Source organism: Falco rusticolus, chromosome 7 (assembly GCF_015220075.1).
Source record: "Falco rusticolus isolate bFalRus1 chromosome 7, bFalRus1.pri, whole genome shotgun sequence".
Taxonomy (NCBI): domain Eukaryota; kingdom Metazoa; phylum Chordata; class Aves; order Falconiformes; family Falconidae; genus Falco; species Falco rusticolus.
In genome coordinates this window covers 38,508,670-38,529,219 of record NC_051193.1, presented here as the reverse complement: position 1 = coordinate 38,529,219, position 20,550 = coordinate 38,508,670, and the positions used below count along the sequence as shown (strand labels likewise).

At 42.9% G+C, this 20,550-nt stretch overlaps 1 protein-coding gene across 3 annotated transcripts in view; it reads right to left on the bottom strand.

Moving 5' to 3' along the window:
- Positions 1-20,550, bottom strand: part of CCDC85C (coiled-coil domain containing 85C) — a 121,014-nt gene that overhangs the window by 33,121 nt on the left and 67,343 nt on the right. For 2 of the 3 annotated variants that reach the window (XR_005105214.1, XM_037393763.1), the window contains exons 2-4: positions 17,958-18,034; positions 8,301-8,339; positions 1,363-1,467 (exon numbers count right to left, since the gene is read on the bottom strand). Coding sequence is in view for 2 of the 3 variants with exons in the window: in XM_037393763.1 (XP_037249660.1) it covers positions 1,363-1,467; positions 8,301-8,339; positions 17,958-18,034 (221 nt within the window). In the remaining variant the exon portion in view is untranslated. The remainder of the gene's footprint in view (positions 1-1,362; positions 1,468-8,300; positions 8,340-17,957; positions 18,035-20,550) is intronic. The other variant, XM_037393765.1, reaches the window with a different exon arrangement.

Below are 20,550 nucleotides of genomic sequence, written 5' to 3'. Positions count from 1 at the left end.
ACACAAACTCGGTGAGCTGCAGGGGCCAACGCTCAGGCAGTGAAGTCTCCTGCTGGTTCCCAGCCCAGGCACAGCTCCTCTGCAGAAAGCTGCCAGCCATATCCCAGCCTGACCCACAAGACAATGTGTGTAAAAATGTGTGTAGCGGCACTCCTTGGGGCAACCAGCACAGGCTGACTGCATGTCCTCCACCTGCAACCAACCTGGGGTCAAAAGCCTGAGCACAAGGGAAGCAAAGTAAAATCTCCAGAACCACAAGGCACCAGCACAGCCAGACATCTCCAGATTCATACCTGTCTGCCCTCCTTATAGAGTCTCCTGACTTTATATATGAGGCACAAAGTTAGAAAAGTGGATATTCAGCCACAGTCTTCTATTTCATTTGCATGGGTTTGTCCCTTTTTTTTGGCTGGAGGACTTCCATCCATTCTGCAGTTCAGCAGGGGTAGAAAGGGGCTTTGCTTTCACATGGGAGTTTCATTTAAATTATTATTACACCCCTTTTACAGCTCTAAGAGGCACACTAAATCTACAGAATTACTTTCACCCAAGCAGGCAGCCAACGTACAACTGGTCCTACAGCACCTGTACCTGCAGCTCTGCTGCCCAGAAGATGCAGGGTGGCAGGGGGGTCCCCCGCTTGTGCTGCCATCGAGCTTTTGCTCACCCTCATGACACTCGCAGCCCACTCACAGCAGAACTCCCTGACTACATCTACACTCTTCCTGTAACCTGGAAAACGATGTCCCCAAGCAAATGTATTGTTTCAGACAGTCAGGCAAACACCTGGAAGACAATCATCAATGCAGGAGGAACTCGGGCACAGCAGCACAGTATCCATCTTTCACAAGAGGCTTTAATCAAGATTCTCCTGTTATTTGAGAAACAGCAACACAGGCAAATCTTAAGAAACATAAACCTTGTTTGTGAGACAGAAAAACCTGCAATGAAAGTCCTAAGAATTTAACCCCTAAAGCAACCCTGACCATGTGCTGCCAGACACGTGGCAAATCATCTTTTGCCACATCCACAACCAGCTTTTTAGCAGCAGGCATACAGGGCATTTACAAAGCAGGAGCTTCAGGTATAAGAAGACTCACCCTCGCCTTAAAAGATGCACAACAGTGACTGTCAGTTAACTTGTGCTGGGAAGCTGGCGATCCAAACTCAGGTAAAGATCAACGTTTCCAGGGAGTCCCTGTCCTGCCAACAGCTGCAGGTTTCAGTGAGTGTCTGCACCACTAGTTTCAGGGTGAATTCTCAGCTGGGAGAGCTCTCCCATAATCTTCACATGCCCCCCTCCAGCCATGCCCACTCTCAGGGAAACATACGGCTCTGTGTAAGTAAGGAAACGTCTCTTACGTTTTGCAGGGCATCTTGATACTGCGGCAGTGACGAAAGCTGTGACTCAGAGTGGTACGGGGACAACCCTTTCCTCAGAGTCCTCAGGTCCCCTGTGCTGGACTGCTGCAAAGACAGTGACAGAAAACAGGACAGTCTGTATTAATGAGAGGAAGGAAAGCTGTGCCCCTTCTGCTGGATTGGCTTTTCCCATGACCACTTCTGTCCTGTGACCTGTTCCCATTACTTCTCCCTGCAATGGCAGTGACAGTGAACGTCATAATAAAATGCTTTTTCCATGCCCGCACCTGGAAAAAACATTTGCAAGAAGTCGGAGGTGAGCTGTTCAAAGTCTACTCCATTAACTGATACAGCAAGAAGGCATTTTCATTTTACCTAAGTTCCTACATGTTCGTTAAAAACATTTGTTAAGATGCAAATGAAAAAAATATTTTTAAGACTTCAGATTAAATCAAAATCTGCAAAAGAAATCCACCAGAAGCCAGTTTCTAGATTTTTTTTTTTAAAGCAACATAGGCTAATTCATTCACCTGTTTGTGGAAAGCAATGAGAGTTTGTAAACAGTCCTACTGTGATTCCCCTAAGCTTGCAAAATCTGTATGACAGGAAAAGTTTCTTATTTAGTTATAAATCTGCATACACCCACAGGTCTTAAACAAAGTCAAATAAATAAAGGTAGTCTGCATGACCCTGGAAACAAGATAAATACCATCAATAGCCTGCACTCAAAGGGAGAAGCAGCAGCACTGGGTGTCAGGAGTACTGAATAATCTCCCTGGGACAAAGTTTCTGCCTCATGTTATTAGTTTTCTCTGTGATTCTGGAACAGGATAGTCCCAGAACGAGAAGAGCTTCCAATTTATAGAAGTATACCCGTAAAAAGCCAATACACAAGTAGCCAAAATCAAAGGTCTGGAAGAAGATTGTATCTTTTTATTACTGATAAACATCCTCATTAACTTTTCATATTTTTAAGAGCATCAAACAGCGCACTGTCCTCTATCTTAAAGCTATAAGATCATGACCTTTTAGATTTTTATGCTACATTAAGAGTTCTGACTTGCATTTGCTGCAGAAATGACGTTTTCTACTTCAAAAGAACCCAGGAAAAAACCACTGGTGCAATAAAATTTAAAAGGAAATCTCATAAATCAGCTCAACTGTATATAAAACCCCCTCAGCAACCCCAAAGGCCTGACCATAACAGACTTTGGGGACTGTTCTTACTCTCATTTAGCAGAGAAGAATTGGTGCATTCAAAGTGGATACATCATTTTCTATCAGTGTTAGAAACATTTATTCATAGCTACCTACATGGCCTGCTTCGGGACATGTTCAGCCTTGGGTTTACTTCAAAATGTTGTTTTCTTAGATAAAAACATCCAGTGTGACCCAGTGCTTTCATAACCATCCTGGCACACTCACCCTATCAACTTTCCCTTTACAAGCTGTGAAGAAAAGGGCAGTTTTCAAGAAAGGCATCATGAGAAATGGATGCTAGTCCTGTATCACCCAACCTGCTGGGAAATGTTGTGCCTCACATGGAGTCAAGTGACATGGAATGACTTCAACCCACTGGATGTATGGGATTCCCTTGAATTTACAAGATGACATCAGAGAAGATCATGGACTATATTTCTTTCGCCTTTTATAGAGTCAGAGACAGAAAGATGAGAAGGAGGTAACTCTTTTCTGAAGCTAAAAGGTGACTGCTGCAAAACTGAGTTTCCCTCCCCATGCCTGGGAGGTATGTACTTTCAAAGGAAGGTTAGCAGGTCACGAAGGAAGATGATGAGAAGATTCTTAGTTCACCGGCATTGTCCCAGGCATGTGGCGTGAAGGGGTCTCTTGATGGTTATCCTGAAAGGATTTTACCCTGGCTGGTTATGCTTCCACTGGCCTGGGGTGTGCAAACTCTTCTTCACCACTGTATGTGCAGGGGGGGGGGGGGGGGGCTGCAGCCTTTTGGAGAGGTCCTGACACCCTGCTACCCACTCCTTCAGCTTGTCAGCTCAGGAGCTCACCCACCCTTCCCTGACATCTGTAATAAATGAGCACTTGCATGGGTGAGAGAAAAGCAGAATAAAACAGCAAAGTGAAAATGTGAGCTTGTAGCTTTGTGGTGGAGACCCCAGAAGTCACAGCCAGAAGGATGCACGCTGCCTCGCCAGTGTTTAGAGGCCCCGCATTGCTCAGACTTTTGCGAACGGTGTTGAGACTTGCAAGATGCAATGTGCTTATTGGGTACCGGGAGTGTAGAAATAGGCACGAGAACGAGAGATTTGGTGGACATTTGTCTGCCTCACAGAAACTTGTTCTCTTGCTCTGAAATCTGCATGGGTAGGTCTAAATTAGACATAGCATGTGTTTCATCACACTACAGCTTGTCCTCATGGAAAGTCAAAATGCCTCGCTCACCAAAGGAATTAAGGCAACCAGACCCAAGTCTAGTCAACACACAATATCTTATTGCTGTGGCTAAAAATACACTGGTTTAAATTGATTTAATTTAACTGCCCTATGCTCCTGCCTGGAGCAAGAGCCTGCATTAATTTCAATTGGGCTTAAATTGGCTGAAACTGTGTTGGTAAATATACAGATACAGTAAAAACTCTGCTCTAACAAGTGTTTGTAATGGATTAGTTCTATTGCTTTTTTTAAGCAAATCTCATTTAAGACAGTGTACTTACTTGTGTGTGACAAAACTATTGTTAAGTTGTTTCAGTGACTGCTGATTATGAATCTGACCTAATGCATTAAATTTGATGGAAAGATTCCCACTGAGTTCAATGAACATCAAAACAAGCTCTTTAATTAAAGAAAAAAAGGAAACAAAAAATAAAAGGCAAAGAAAGAGAAAAGACATCTAAGAAATAAAAATGTCAAACAGACATCTATCCAGAAGAGAAACAAGGTATTTAGGGGATGGGGTGGGTTTGATAGGGCAAGAAGAGCCTTCATCTGCCATTATTGTTAATACATCCATGGTGGAGATAGCCAAAGAACCACTTTTTCCTATCACTGTCAGCCATAAAGCCAGTCCCTTTCACAAGCTCTCCACTCAGTGTAATTTACCTTCTATGTTTGCCAGAATGTTTCAAAATGTGTCTTACTCTGATTATTTTTACAATAGCCTACCACCAGTCACAGTTCTGCACTAAAAGCAAATGTGGAATTCTCCACCGTAGAAGAAAAAACTGCTGCTTCTTCCTTTTTTAAATTAAAATCGTGCACTGACACATATTCATCAGACCTCCCTAAATATTTACGCATTCATTGGGCTTTGCTATCAGTATTAGAGTTAACCAGGAAAAGAAAGTGAATCCCTCATTAAAAAGCAATATGACTAATGATGCATCAGAATGAGCAGCCATTACTCCACTTAAACCTAAATTAAAAATCCTGGTATTTGCATTGTCAATTCACTCACAAAATGAAATCTCTTATTACCTTACCCAATTTTCATTACTGAGATGTAAGTGGATCCCAAATTGCTTTTCTAGTCAGAATGGCATTTTAAAAGTACAACCCCTGATCATCTCTGTTCATCATCATTGTTGAAGATTATCTCAATTAATAGGCAACATGTCTATAATAAATTACCCTTCAGGTAAAATCACTTCACATTTCTGGAGTTTCAAGGAATTTATCAGCACAGTCATTTCAATCTGAACTAACACTCCATGGCAAAGTGCTGTTTCGACTGAACTTTTATTGGGAATGTTTCCTAAGCTAAGGAACAGAAAGAGAGGGTGGGACACAGAAAAGGAGACCAAGAGAGAGCTGAGGAGACTCATAGTCAGTCGCTACTTAACCTGATCAAATTTAAAACTTTCATAATCTGAAATACACTTGTCCCCAGCAAACGCCAACAACTGGCCATTGACTACTCCGCAGTAACTCTTGCTCTTTTACAGTGATTTTTTTTCAAACACTAGTTTCATCCAAATGTTGTTAAAAAAAAGGGAACAGGAAAGGAAACAGAGAAAAAGAAAGCATCTCCTGACTTTGACAGTGGTATTGAAGTGCGAGACCTCCCATAGATCTAACTCAGCATCACTCTACGTGGTGTTCCCTCCCCTTACAGCTGACAAGCCTGGGGACAAGCCTGGAGATCCAACACTTTCACCTTCTGTGCAACCTGTGCTACACAGTTCCAAAGCTGACAGCTCCGCAGTGGTTACTCAGACACAGTAACTCTTCATTATCTGGAAATAATGACATTTATTGCTAAATTTTTCAGCTAGGTAGAACCTGAAGTGACCGTGGACGATACTGTTCTTGGACCAAAGCCCGAGGTCTTTGCCAGCCTTGTTATGGAAGAAATGGACCTAGACATGCTCCTCCTGGCAGGAAAGGGAGTTCTGTCTACTTATATCCATAATAAAAGAACAGGACCAACAAATCAGGGGGTTAGTAAAAACGGACTGCAAACTCAAGTGTTTCTCTATCTAGAAACCAGAAATAATTTGGCTATGAACATGGGTGGAAAGTGGTAAATATTTTCCACAAAAAATAATGTATCATTTCAGTTTCTATCTCAAGTATATAAAGTCTTGGTGCTTACTAAAGCCTAAAATTATATTAAAAACAAACAAAAAATATATTAGCAAATACTTGTTCCTATTAAAGCTTTCTGTCCTGCTAGCAGGGAGAAGAAATGGTGGCCTCTGACTTTTGACCTGATGTGCTGAGTGATTCAATTTGAAAATAACACAAATAACACAAGAAGATGGATGGTGTTTGCAGCATTTTAAGGTCAAAGTGCTACAAAGAAACATTTCTTTTCTTTTCCGTTTCTGTCCAGTAAAGTCGGATCAGTGCTGTGGCCACGTTGAACCAATTGTGAAGATAAAGTGTTGAAAACTTATGGACAAGTTAGACAAATTATCTTTTCTGTTACCCTTCAGTGTTGCTCTGCTGGAAGGGAGAAAAAAGGCGACAAGGATTTAATTCTGAAATACTCTGATGTAACAAAATGGACCATTCTTAACATAAATTACAGAAAGACCAAAATTTACTTGACAGATATTTCTCAGCGTTTATGAAAGAGATTAGCAAAAAAACAGAACAATTTCAATTAGAATTATGCACTGAAGTGACCGAGAAAAATTAAAAAGCAACACTGTCAGCTTCCAGTAATTCATGAATTAGCATTCAAAACAGTTGTTACATAAGTAGCCTTCAATTGAAAACACTATTTTCTCCTTTCGCCTAAGTTGTAACAGCTGAAGGCTGAACGGAGGCTAAAAAAAAATAATATAAAAATAATTAATCATAAATGATCAGTTTGACCCCATGCCCTGCAGAAATATTACAGCCTTTACGAAGGGTCACAGCTTCCCTTCTCCCCACAGGCTGCAGGGTCACCCTGGAGCAATCTGGGTGTCTACACAAGGGTATCCCATGCCTGAGCATTTCCCAGGCACCTGCCAAGGCTTGGCAGATGTGGCACCGAGGCTTGGCAGATGTGGCAAGAGCTGCTGCAGACCTATAACCTTCTGCTGCACGGCGGGAGCCAGGAGGGACAGCTCTGGTGGCACCTGATGACTATGTCTGAGCACCTGAGATGCTGCTCTCTTCACCTCTTTGTAACTCATTTGTAACCTCCTGCACTGTGAAAGCTTCCTCTCCTGGTCCACATGCCATTAAAAAAAAAAAACACACCACAAACCAATCACCAATTTGATGGCCAGGAGTCCTACAAAGCTCCTTTTTGTTTACCTCTGGGAAGTCCCTTTATAAAGGGATGGGAAAATGTGTTCAGAATGAAGAGGAGAATCAAGCATACGTGAGTCACCGACAGCAGACTTCCCAGAGGACTGTCATTTTGGAGGCTTTATAATAATCAGCTTCATTTTCCTACAACGCAGACCCACTGGCACTAAGCTCAAGAGACAGCAGATTATACACCGCACCACTTAAATGTGTTAATATTATATCTGCTATTCAACATAACTTTAGAAGAAATTATGTATCTTAACATGAAATGCAACTAGATGGAAAGGAATACCGTGAGGAATTCACTACTGGCAACAGAAGATACCCTTATTGACACCAGCTCAGAAGATTTACTTCGGACAAATGAATATGCCACACCATCACCCAGCCCTCGAAGAGACAAGCAATTTCCATTTTTTAGTGGCTATCCACCATTTTACAAATCACAGGATTCCCTTTAGCTGTCATTTAAATATCAGGGTGAACCTGGACCTTAGCAACAGGGCAAGGGCATCCCACTCTGACCATGTAAGCCCATAAGAATTCGGGCTTATGATTTGAGTAATTCTCTATATGGAAAAAAGGTATTCTTACTTCATATTCTAGTTTTATCCCAGAAATCTTGGATGTCAGATGGAAAACTCTGCTGAGACCTTGGCTTTGATCACACATATTTGTGAACAGAAAAAGGAGAAAGGTTTTATTTCAGCCCACTGGGTCAGGCTGCCTTCACCTTTATGGACTCTTGTACTGCCCATTACCTGAATTACTTGCCTGTCACTGTAATATAAATTCTTAAACCTACCGGCAACAATTTCCTAAACCATAATTGCTCCAGTAATTGAAACTGCCTCAATTTTGACACTCAACAACCCACTGTTTGCAACTGCGTAATTAAACGGAAGGCTTAGTCAAAATCTTTTCCTGTTATTTCCTGCAGCAAATCAGCTGAAAGTACCAACTTCTCTTCAGGTAGGTAAACGGCTTTGATTTGAAGTTGGTCAAGATACTACTAACCGGTGCCTTTTACACAAGTACAGGAGGGAAATAAAAAATAATTAGGGGGATATTGAATACATTCAAACGATTAAAAAATGGAAATCACCAACATTAGCATGTGAAAGAACAAGCAATCAGAGCCCCAAAGAACCAGCAGCAATATTAAAAGCAGCCCACAGATCCAAGAAGCTGTTTGCAGATGCATTAGCTCTCTCTACCTTAGTGAATTTTCGTGGCAAGCTGTTGCAGTCAGCCAGCTAGAAGGGAACAGAAGAACATTATATATTTGGAAACTTAACAGAAAAAAGTTATTTTATCACCTTGGAAAAAAACTACCTTTACCACAGATCGAACTAAGCTGGTCTTACATGCAGCACTTGACAAGATAATATTATTATTTGAACTTTAACCCCTTTTCCCATATTAAATGAATGAAGTCTTGCACAACCTATTATTATCTGCACAAATATTAACAACTTACTCTCCCGATTTAGAGCATGGTGACCCCACAAACAGTTGATAAAGCTTGATCACCTTACTCTTCTTCATAACTACAGATATTTTACCATACCCCCAGAGTTCAACAGCACTATCAGAACACACCACGCTGTAAGAATGACCTGGCCCAAGATATCCTCAGTAAGTCCAGCAGAGCAGTGATATTTTGCTGAGGTAAAGCAAAGCAGAAACACATCTCAAATAACATGAATGAGATGCTGCAAAGCACCTGCCTTGTGCAGCTCTCGTACGGGCAGCAGGGCAACAGCTCTGGTTTCTCTTGACCTCAGCACCACACACGCAACTTTGTGCCCCAGTGAACATCCCCTACCACCCAACCTCGCACAAAGATTTCCTTCTTATCTCATTAATCCCTGTTTTAGGGTCTCATGCACCAGGAAGTTGAGGGATGGGCAATTTCACTGTGTGAAGCTAGCAAATAATTGAATTAAGGTTCAGTAATTGCAGTTATCACTATAAGACATAGTCAAGCAAAAATAAGCTCAGCAAATCACATATCTGACTTTAAGTATATGTGAAGAGTCCTATTAGCTTCAACAGCTTTTATCAGGCAAGCTGGAAATTACACACATGAGAGTGCAATAAAAAATCAACGTATTTGATTTTGAAAGAACTCTGCAAATAAGAAAAAAAATTAAGGGATGAGATTAAAACTGTTTAACATCTTCAGTGTCGCGTAATAATATGAGCTTTCTGTAACAGGAGAGATTAAATTCCTTTACACTGGTTCATATCCCACACAGTGCATCCAGGGATCATTCCTTAGACTGGTGACAAAGGCTTTAGAGGATGATGGTCTGCCAAGACACCTGCTCTTCCCATTCCCTCTCCAGTATTCAGCCAGGTCACGAGCACAGCCTCAGCCAGTTTCATCAATAAAGGTATTTTCAGTTGTTCATGTGGAAAACATACAACATTGAGAATGAGGTCCGCAGCCCTGGCACAGCAGCAGCAGCACAGGGAGCTGTAAGGACGCACTTGGATGTTGTGCCATGGCTGGATCTCAGCCATTCGCAAACACAACGCAGGGATGAGCATCGCCACTTCTGCCTGTGCTCTGACTTTGCCCTCATGTCATAAGCTGCATTCATACAAGCTGGAGAGACAAAGCAGCAGATTTTATCTCGTTGCAACAGTGACAACTGGAATTCTCTATTGTCAGGGGAGCTAACACTTTAGGAAAGGCTTAATAAATAGCCAGAGACAGTCAGTAAGAGGCTTAGCAGATTTTGCCATGTAAAACCACTCTTGGAAAAATATTTTTATTAGTATCTCAGTGGGGTACAGGCAATATAAGCAGTGCAAGTTTCAGACCTCTCCATTCTCTGTAGCAACTGAGGTAGGGAACTTCAGTACACTGTTAATATTCAAGAGTGTCTGCATTTTTTTCCTCTTGTTTTAGATCAGCAGAGAAAGATCAACCCCATAACTCAAGGGAGACACAGATAATCAGCTCAAACCAAATTGCAGTATATAATTATAATCACACAACTGGCAGGCTTTGCTCAAGAGAGAATATGGGCTGGCACAGCTGAGATTCAAGCATGACAGCCTATAACCCAAATAGAAATGCAGCTCAGTAGCTAACAAAGCCAAATGGAGCTATAACCATTGACATTTGATGTAGCCGGAGTCTGTAGCCAGCTTGTATGCAATGAGTTTAGGAGTCTCAGACTAACGGAGCCCATCTGTGACTCATTAGCACCAAAACCAGTCTCTTCATTATGGATGTCAATGGAGAAGCTAAGGAATGCTACTCCAGTTCCACCAGGCAAGTAGATGTAGATGTGGAGGTAGTATTAGGCACACAAGTAAACTCACTGGACCATCCCCTGGCATCACTTTTCATTTTCTTATGTCAACTGCATTCCAGGCAACGAGGCCCAAGGGAAGCATCGCACCTCCTCCCAGAAGCTCAGCTACAGCAACGCCGCTGGCACTGCCTTCAAGGCACTCCCCACATCCCACAAAACATGGGAGCTCGGAACGAGGAAGGTTAAGACCTGACCCTCCTCCTCACAAATCAGAAACAGTCCCTTGTAGGCTTTAACTAAAGCTGGGATCAAGCCGGCCACGGGTTCTGCTGGCCTTCTTTCTCTCTTCTTTTGAACAGTGCTCAGGACAGGATGGACACTCAAGCCCCTCTCTTCTGGAGGACCGCTCAGATGTCCAAAGCTCTCTGCTGAACCAGGTCTCAAAGAGTCAGGAAGAATCAGTTACAGCCACCCTTAACGTCTATGAGACAGTCTGAATATTCTTAAAAAAATCTTCTGTAAAGACTTAGATTTGTGTTTCTGGCTTCATGAAAAGCAAAACAAAACTGAAAGTTTTGTCACAGGCATATAGTTTTGGGTAAAGCCTCTCCCCCCCCCCCCCCCCCCCCCCAAAAAAAAAAAAAAAAAACAATGAATGATTAACATGTTTCCATACTTTCCCCTGTTGTTTTCAGGTATCAGACACTGAATTTTTCTTGATCTGGTGTTGAATTTGACATTGAAGTTAATACAAAAAAACTGGTTTTAAAGCCTCTGCAGCTATTGCTGAGCTTCCCCTCACAACGTTTTTCAGTCCTTCTTGGACAGACTGATTACTGAGAATCTGTTTACATCAAACCACTCGACATGTTACAAAGACAGAAAATTCTGCTTCTTCATAGCCCTTTCTAACTGCAGTTAAGAGCTTTTTCCCCGACCCTGTCCTCACATACAGAAAAATGGAATCTAGTAAAATTATTACAATGCTGGTTAAGCATAGGATATGACTAATCCCACGTTTCACAGCTGGAGGTTAAATGGAGCCTCATTAAACCCAATGTTCTTTGCTTATCCACAACAGAAACAAATGGGGCATGGCAGAGCTTTGTGTGTGTGCATCCCTCCACACTCACCCTCTTACACAGAAATCCAGCTCCAGTCCTTTGAAAATTTGAGTTGTTCAGTTGCAAGAAATTATATGATTGTCTTGAACTCCTGAGCCAATCAATGCTGTATGTTTCTGCCTATCTGTTATTTGACTTCTGGATGCAGAAATTCTTGAATTATATTTCCTAGGGTTTGAGGGAACTCTATTTAATGTGCCAGGTGACATTCTCATAAAATCCCTTGATTCCAGAGTGACAACCTCCAGAACACACAGTACATCATCCAGCCTTCGTTACAAGTTGCGAAAGCTTGTTTCAGTCATTGATCCTGCCTTTTTGATGTGCCACTACCCATGAATAGGAGGCTGAATACCAAGAGAATATTTATTTTGGTAGGTAGCAGCCCAAGATCCTGACGCCTGAAGTCAACAGAAGGAACTTCATTGCCTTTAAGGACTTGAAAGTATTTTGGATGCAAGTCTGAGATACCTTTGAACTGCTCTTACAAAACTGTACCTCTCTTATTTGAGGGGAAACCCCCAACATTTTATTCAATAAATAGATATTGTTTACTTAAATCTCATTCCACTTATTTGATAGCAGATCAGTCAGATCACTCTCATCATTTTAATTCATAAAAGAAGGAGGTGAAATGAAACATGCTTGGACATAGATTGGTTTCACATGCTGTTTCCTTGAAGATTCTGTTGCCACAGCTAAGGAAGCTACTTTGGGGGATTTTCTTAACATTTTTTTCTATTTATGTGGGTAAGCAACGCAATTAGAGGCCTAAATCAGAGTTTGGAGAGTGGTCTCATGAAAGGTCTCATGAGAGAAGGTCTCATGAAAATCTGCTTTACTCCAAAATGCATGGAGTCCTGTAGAAAGTCTCACTATTGACCTGAAAGGAATATTTGGATGCGGCCCCTAATATGTATCTCCTTTTTGATTAGCTAAAATTATTTATGCAGTTAAACTTTTAAACAGCACATTAAAACAGTAATATAGTAACCTAGGGCATGTCCTTTTCAGTATTCTGAATTTAAATGGAGACTGAATGCACTGGGAAAGCTTTCATGTTTGAGTTGCTTTCTATTAAAAAAAAAAATCTGATTTCCCTCATGAGACCTTAAATTAAGGCCATTATACTTATCGTCCTCACACACACACAGTAGGTAGACTTTACAGGCTTGTAATTTTGTTCTGCTCCTGGTAAGCACATGCAACACTCCTGGCGCAAGCCACGGCCTCACCACAAACCTCTCAAGCCACAATTCAAGGAGAGGCCCAAACGTTAAGACCCTATAGCAACTCTGAGAACCGAGAAGCAACACCACAAGCAGGAACTGTTAATGGCAGACTTGGCACAAAAGCGACTGATAATAAAACGACCGAGGAAATTGCACTCCGACTCTCCTGGAGCCAGCCAGCACATTGTAGGCAATTTCTTTTTTTTTCCTCCATTCTCTGCTCTTCAGGAAAGGATCTCATGCTCTCCACTGAACAGCATTTACATCTTTGTTCTTTGCAGGACTTACGATTCTCAGGCTCTCCTCAATCCTGGGGGTCCAGTTCCCCCTCATTTTCAGACCAATATGCTAGAAACTGCCTGCTCAGTGCATGTTTGTGCCTAGTTCACAAACTCAACAATTTGAGAAGAATTGAGGCAGCCTGTAGGCGCTCTTACCATGGAAGCTCCTAGCACCAAAACCTCAGCTCTGTTTTAATACCAGGGTCTACAAGCATTATTTACTATCATTTTACTATCTGTACAGCTGCAGCCTTCTTTTAATTCAGGTTAAGCACGCAGTTTCTTAAAAGTAAGACTATGCACACTTTTCACGACCTTCCAGGGATGCTCTAGAGATCTTCCAGGAATACTCTAAACCCCAAGCAGCTAGCAGGCAGATACTGAAAATGTTGTGAAGGGCTGGTAATAGAATTTTATTTGGCAATTTTAATTAAATACTCTGATGTTCCTCAGAACTCCCAAGGGTTGTCCGCTCCCTAGAGAAGAATTTTTTGTATTTCTGCTCTGCACTAGGGGAGCTGAAATTTTCCCTGAAAGATGCACGAGGACCTCACTGTCAAACATCCAGTTACTCAGAGTCCCGCCTGCCCGATACCTGTGCTCTGTTCAAAGCTGAGCTTTTTGAAACAAAGGTGTGCAACATGCCCTGGGCATCTTTGAGTAGGAAAATCCCTCTGGCATTCCTGTTCTGAAGGAAAAAGCCAGACACAGCTCAGCAGAGATTATAAGCCAAAAGAAGTCCTGACAGCCAGCCCATGGTGCACAGGACATACTTATAAGGAGAGAGAACAGAGTCCACAAAGCCTATGAACTTCAGTTTTAGTTGTAAGTACCCAATCTTTGCCATTGTACAGAATGAGCTGAAAATGCAAAATCACATGAAAGAATGACCAGAAGTTTGTCAATGTTATTATCTCTAAAATGTATGCATTAGTTACAAAACTGACCAGTATTGACCTTTGGAGCTCCCAAGCTCATAAACATAGGTTTTGCTAATCTAGAAGGGAAAGGGTGTAATTACAAATTCATTTTTAGTTTAAAGGGAAGCATGAGGTGGGTTAAGGGGGTTATTTTCTGCTTGGACACTTTCAGCTCAGAGGAAAGAAATGTGATCTCTCATCCCAGGGATTTTATCTTAGTAATATGGAAGGTATCCACCCGCATGTAGTCAGCCAGACACTGCAAAAGAGAGGTTAACGCAAGCTCTCCTGGGCACTCCCCACAATGACACAGAGGAAAAACAGGACTTCTCCCACATGATGTTGCACAGATTAATCGCGTGCACGCAGCAGAAATTAGTGCACGTCTTCCCTAGAGAGTTTGAGACTATAAAAGTGATGCCTGTGAAGCTATCCAAAGCCAACACCCAACATTCCTCAGAACTGACACTCATCGTCTTTACACCTCAACTAAAACTTCCAGAAACCAGCTACGCTTTGTGAGAAAGGCTGACACCATCAACTCCAGGACGCTGAGGTCCCCACCTGCTCTGTGGGGTCTTGGCCATTGTGGTTACACCACAGACACCTACCAGTACCAGTGAGCAGGCATCGAGGAGCCTTTTCTGGTAGTGGCATTTGCTACAGCATCTCCCCAGCCAATACAAACCAGGGCAACAAAAGCTGTGTGTTGTCAGAATTGCTGCCAAGGATTTTGCCAGTGCAGCAATGCCATCCAAGAGCATGACTTCTTAGTTAATGCAGCCACACCAGCGAAACACTACAGTGTAAACCTGAGTCAAAGAAAGGTATAAAACTGGAGTCATTTCTCCTCAGAGAAAGGAGAATGGGAAGAGTGATGATCACTGATGTGTTAGCAATGTCAGAAGCAGCTCATTTCTCAACTGGAAATACACATCTCCTTCCCTAGAAAGCAAAAGAAGAAGTCAAAACCAAAAAATCCATATACAGCTATCATAAATAACATCCACTTCTCCATTTACTTTCCTCCCACTGCAAAGGGTGACTTGTGAGATGGTACTTCTCGATCTCCCAAGGGGAGAAAGAGCTCTCTCCATTAACCTGTTCAAATGAGTCTCACCAGAAAAAGAGAACTGTGAATCCCAGCACACCTGTGCTGCAGGTAACACGTACAGCGCAGAGTGGCTGTCTCAGCATGGGCTGGGGACCCCTCGCCTCCCCCACCGAGATTTTCTTCCAAAGTGCTTATGGTGAAAGGAGATGTTGGGAAACAAAAGAAAAAGCGCAGGCTGGGGACCTCTGCATCAACTTAATTCCATGCCTGATGACGATACAAAGACACGACCTCTCAGCATTAGCTTCACACCCCAGATGCCGAAGCAGATAAAGCAACAAATCTCGCTCAGGATGCACCGGCTACCAAAGGGGCATTGTGTCACTGGCCACTGTAATACAAATCCTCCCGTAAAGTTTGCAATAGCATTTGCAACCCCAGCCTTCTCGGGTTTCTCTGGATGAAGCACTATTTCAGCTCTATGTTTAGCACTTGGAGCAAAGCCAGGAAGACTTCCATAACCAGCGCTGATTTGTTAATCCCTTAATGCACAGGCACTGTTTGTTACTTAGGACGTCAGGTTTCATCACTCCTCAGCACACTGGTGATAGAACTTCTTGACACTAGGCTGCAAATATTATTGCAATGTCGATACTCCCAGGGAGAAAGCCAAGCCGAGTTAAAATGTGACTTTGGTGTTGACAAGCCAGTTTGGCGTTACGGAGTTCAAATGGCCAGGATCACCTGGCAACTTTAAAAACAGGAGAAAGTTTGCCAGGATCCTTTTTGACTAGAGTCTTATCCCAAGATCCGCATGGTAACAGCTAAACACTTTCCAATCAGATGAAGCAAGTAAGCATGTAGTAAGTGGATTATACATTTCTGGGAAAGTGCTAGGAGCAACACCTACATACGTGTGTGAGTTTGTACCTATACAGATTTTCCTCATCGTTCCCATTAAAAGAGAAAAAAATGCCAATTAGGTTTGTAGCATGACAGATATGGAGGTGATGCAGTCCACTATTGCCAGGGAGTTCACCCTGACCATGGCAACTTCAACACCTCTGGGCTCCCTAAGGAGAAATGTCTCCCTGCTTACGGTAAAAAGAGGCATTTTCTGAGCAAGATCTAAAATACGTCCGTTCCCGGTCTTTTTGGAGGGCCACTAAGACATTGCACAGGGGCTGCACAGAACATCACAGCCAGGCTGGCATCAGTGCCTGCCGCTGCCCGGGAGGTGGCTGGCCTTCTCCAGAGCACAGAGCTATTTTAAGATCACTTGTCTCCCTGGATTCAAACATTTGTAGTGACACAGCCTGAAAGGTGAGGACACCTGAGGACAGCTGTGCACATGGAGGAAAAGGCACAGCCTTCCCACCCAGTACAGCACGAAGGTGAAAGGCTGCTGCATGGGGCTGCTTCAGGCTCACGCACCCTGAGACTAACTGGGCTTCATCCTCCTGATGCACTAAGCTCAGGCAGTTATTCAGCCCCTATTAATTTACCACCCATTAATTAACAACCACTTTTTTTTGACCTCATAATGTAGATCCAATGGAGTAATGTGCTTGGCTGTGGTAGGATGAAGCTGGGCCAAGGGCACATTGAGCCCATCCCTGAATCCATGCGCATCCCAACTGCCCAAGCACAGCCCATCTGCTTATCTTATCAATAATTCCAATTAAACAGCGCCGAGGTTTCGACCGCCACCAACTCACTCATGGGTTGGGAGAAAGACAGGGGGAGTTAAAATTAAATTAGCAATTGATTAATATATGAAGCCACTCAGTAGCTGTTGACTACCCTTTTGGGGTTTTAACCCTCTGGTGCCCTGTGAGTTTGGTTTCATGGCTAGCAATGCCAATGAATACACTGGAAATTTGGGGTAGTCTTTCAAAAAAGCTCAGTCAGGTCAAAATGTGTATTTCAGTAAAAATAAGGTTTGACAAAATTATTTGAATGACATTTCAGTAAGCACAGACCCTTTTTTTTTTCCTGTTTGAACAGGAACATTTTAGAAACGTGTGATCCTGAAGCAGTCTATTTTCAGACTTGGTGAAATGCAAAGAACAGCACAACATAAACTGGCAAAAAGGTATTTAAAAAAATAATTAGAGGTTTTTTTTATTTCTAGTCCTTATAATTGGAAAGAATCTGGAACACAGTGACTGTGAAACTTGGTGCTTGAAGTAAGAAGCAAAGTATAGAAAAAACCCTTTAAAATGCCAGGGAGGTAGAACATACAACAGTGAAAGGATATAAAGAACAAGAGAAAAAGGGTAACTTCCAGTGGTTTAAATAGACAGTGCTTCACTGAATTCAGCAACGTTGCCCGTTTACACCAAGTGCTGTGCTTTACAGGGGATCCAGGGGACATAGCAGACAGAATGACTGTTTTTCCGCTGCTTGACATTGCTATATACAGATAGATATGTATCAGGAGTGATCAAAAACCCAGTGGCACACAGAGTAGACTTTGAAGGGCAGATGTAAGCAAAAAATGCCAGTTTAGAGACGTCTGTTCAGTTTTAAGCAAGATCTCAAACAAAAGCTGGGAGCCAGCACTGCACAAAACTATTCTCAAGGTTGTCCCTTGACTACAGCCTCCTCTTTTAACAAGATAAAAGTCAATGTAAATGGGCAAGCAAGACAAAATCCTACAGCAACTGCACAGACAGCGCTGGAACCTTGCAGCGCCACCGAGAGCAACAGTGGATCAACATGTTCTGCAGGGATGTGTTAATGTATTTCTGAACCACAGGCAGACACTAACAGGGAGCTTACTTTTTTTTTTTTCTCCCTTTTTTTATTTAACAGAAGGAGACCAAATTCTATCGGAGGGCAGTTGATATGAAGAGACCATTATGCTCTTGCCCTGGTAGGGTGCCCACCAAAAGCCCTTCTGTATTCAAGTGGGCAGTCAGACACAACTCTGTATAGCAAGAAAAGGACCAAGCCACATTAATATCTATTAGGCAACAAAAAACCTACCTGGGAAAGAAGCTTGTTGTCATCCTCCAGCAGTTTCACTTTTGTTTCAAGTTGCCTGATATAGTTGGAAGATGTATCTTTAGGAAAAGAGAAAAAATACATATAAGCTTCTTGTGTTTCAGGCAAGTCTGTCAGACAGCAATATGTTCTCTCACTCCATGGAAGGCAAGTTTAGGAAAGACCTAATGAGTAAAACCCCAAGCGTATACAGTAAGGAGGGGATTCTGCCAAAAGCTTTTTTCACTAAAATGTTGAGATTCAGCAACAGCAATCTCTTCTGCGAATCTGTATCAGGGCCACCAGGTTGGGGAATGGGGGGTACAGAAGGAAAGTGAAGTTGAAATATTGTGACACATAATTTTGTAAAAGTAATTTCCTAGTTTTGAGAGCCACTGTCATTCATCTACAATGCACCAAAACAACAACAGAACAAAACGTTTCCTTTTACATTTGAATAAACAACCCCTCCACACTCGTGCCTTTTTCTTTCAAAAACAACTGAAAAACTCACAAAAATAAGCTACTGGCACAGCCCCACAATACGGTCACTGCCACAACTCCCAGTGCTGTAAAAGGGGAAGAAGTGCATACAGCAAGGCCACAGAGCTGCAGCATGCATGCAGCCTGACGTACACAGCTACCTACCCAGGTCATCTCTTTTTCTAGTGGAAGGATGTGACACTAAACAGAAAAATACCAGGACAATAAAATACAGAACACCCTCACATAAAAATGTAACATTCGAACCGGAGAATGTAATGGCCAGTTTACCACTGCAGTAAGACAGCAACACCAGATAGGGTGACCTGCTGTAGAAGATAACTTGCTGGAGAGCTCTGTGGGTGGCTTACTGCTCTTCAAAACATCTGGATTTTGTTTAGGAACATGCTTTGAAGCAACATTTTTGCAAATTTTGCAGGGAGGAAAATAGAGGAACCTGGGAAAACCTTTCCTCCGTTGTCATTATATCATAGCAGTTTGCAATAGTTCCTTCCATCCACCTGGATGTCTGCATAATTTCTCTTCCACTTGCAATTTTGGTAGCAGAGGCTGTGAGTTTTAACAGCAGGAGGAAAAGAGTTTTGCAGCTTAAGCATATGAAAAAACCCAAGCATTTCCTGCACTGCTAAAAGGCCTCTGCAGAATCAAATTATATTTTACCTCGTTTAATTTATTGTGGCATGACTGCAAAAGTCACTATTCAATCACAGGACTTTTCGCTAAGCATGAGTTGGTGAGGAACCAGGTGTGTTAATGCAACCATGCCGACACCGGCCGGTGTGCGCTGAGGACCGCCAGCACCTTTCAGGATCAGCCCTGCCATGGTTAGCAGGCACCACTGGCTGCATTTCTGCACCCACAAACATATGCCCATGCACACATGTAAGGATTAAGCTGGCTCTGCGCTGAACAGTTTATCCTTGCCTTTGCTGGTAGCTGCCAAACACACTTGGTGCAAGCCTGAATGCCATTTCTTGGCCACTCTGGGGGCAGCTTAGCAGAAGAGCTAGCCTGCAAGCTACAGCTAATCACTGAGAGTGCTTTGACCATTCAAGAGAAAAATTGGAATATGCTTGAAAAAGTGCTGCCACAGACAAGTGCCAAACCGCACATAAAGGAACAGCAGGACAGATCCGAGTCAAGTGCCCATCTAAAGCACTAACACTCTCAGAGGAAACATGCTCGCTTTTTTGTTTGGATTGTGCTTTGTCCAAACGCAGGAAATCCAAACCAGTCCTCATGGAAAAGGTTAAGACGACACCGTAGGAAGCTATGTAAGTTCAGCGAACAGTTTAAGTGGTAGCAAGGCTCACAGCAACATCACCTGCAGCTGCACGGACTGCACACTCTCTCTGTCCAACAACCACCCCAACATGGGAGGAGTCTCCAGGTCAGAGGAGAAGAGGGCAAACCAAGTAGGTTATAGGATCAATCCATAGCACCTTCCCCGCAAAGGCCTCGTGCCAACAGCATTGTGAATTTAGTCATGTGTATCAAAAGATGGCAAGGATAATGCTGCAGAAGATCGGTACTTAAGCCAGCAAGATTTCAGCAGCAGCTTGAACAACTTGCTGAATGAGTAATGGACCTCCCCCTCCAGTGGGGTGAGAGGGGAGTTTGAGATTCTTAAGTACAAAGCCAGGAGGACCATAGACCTCCTGGTCTGACCTCCTCTTGTCTCCCAGGCCACCACACTTTGTTAATCTACCCCTAAATGCAGTCCAGTAATACCCATTTGGCTAAACAGTCCCTAGAGCGGTCTCCAGCTCTGTCTGAAGTCAACCACAGGCTCACCATTCTAACTCGTGCTGGACACTGACAGCCTCCATCAGTAGATCTAGTCAGATAAGGTGTCCTTCCCCGTCTGCCTTCCAGCTTCACCCGTTCCCGCATGCTGCCAGGGCAGCAGCAGAGCCGAGTGCCTCTGCACAATGAATGCAGTGATCTGGATACAGCAGGTCCGGGCTTTTATCTCAAAGTATCAGGGCACTCAAAGCAGCTTCAAGGAAGGATTCACAGTGGTGTCAAAGGAGAGGCTCAATCCACGCCTGCCTGGGAATCAAGAGATACGTCTCCAGACCAAGCACGGGCT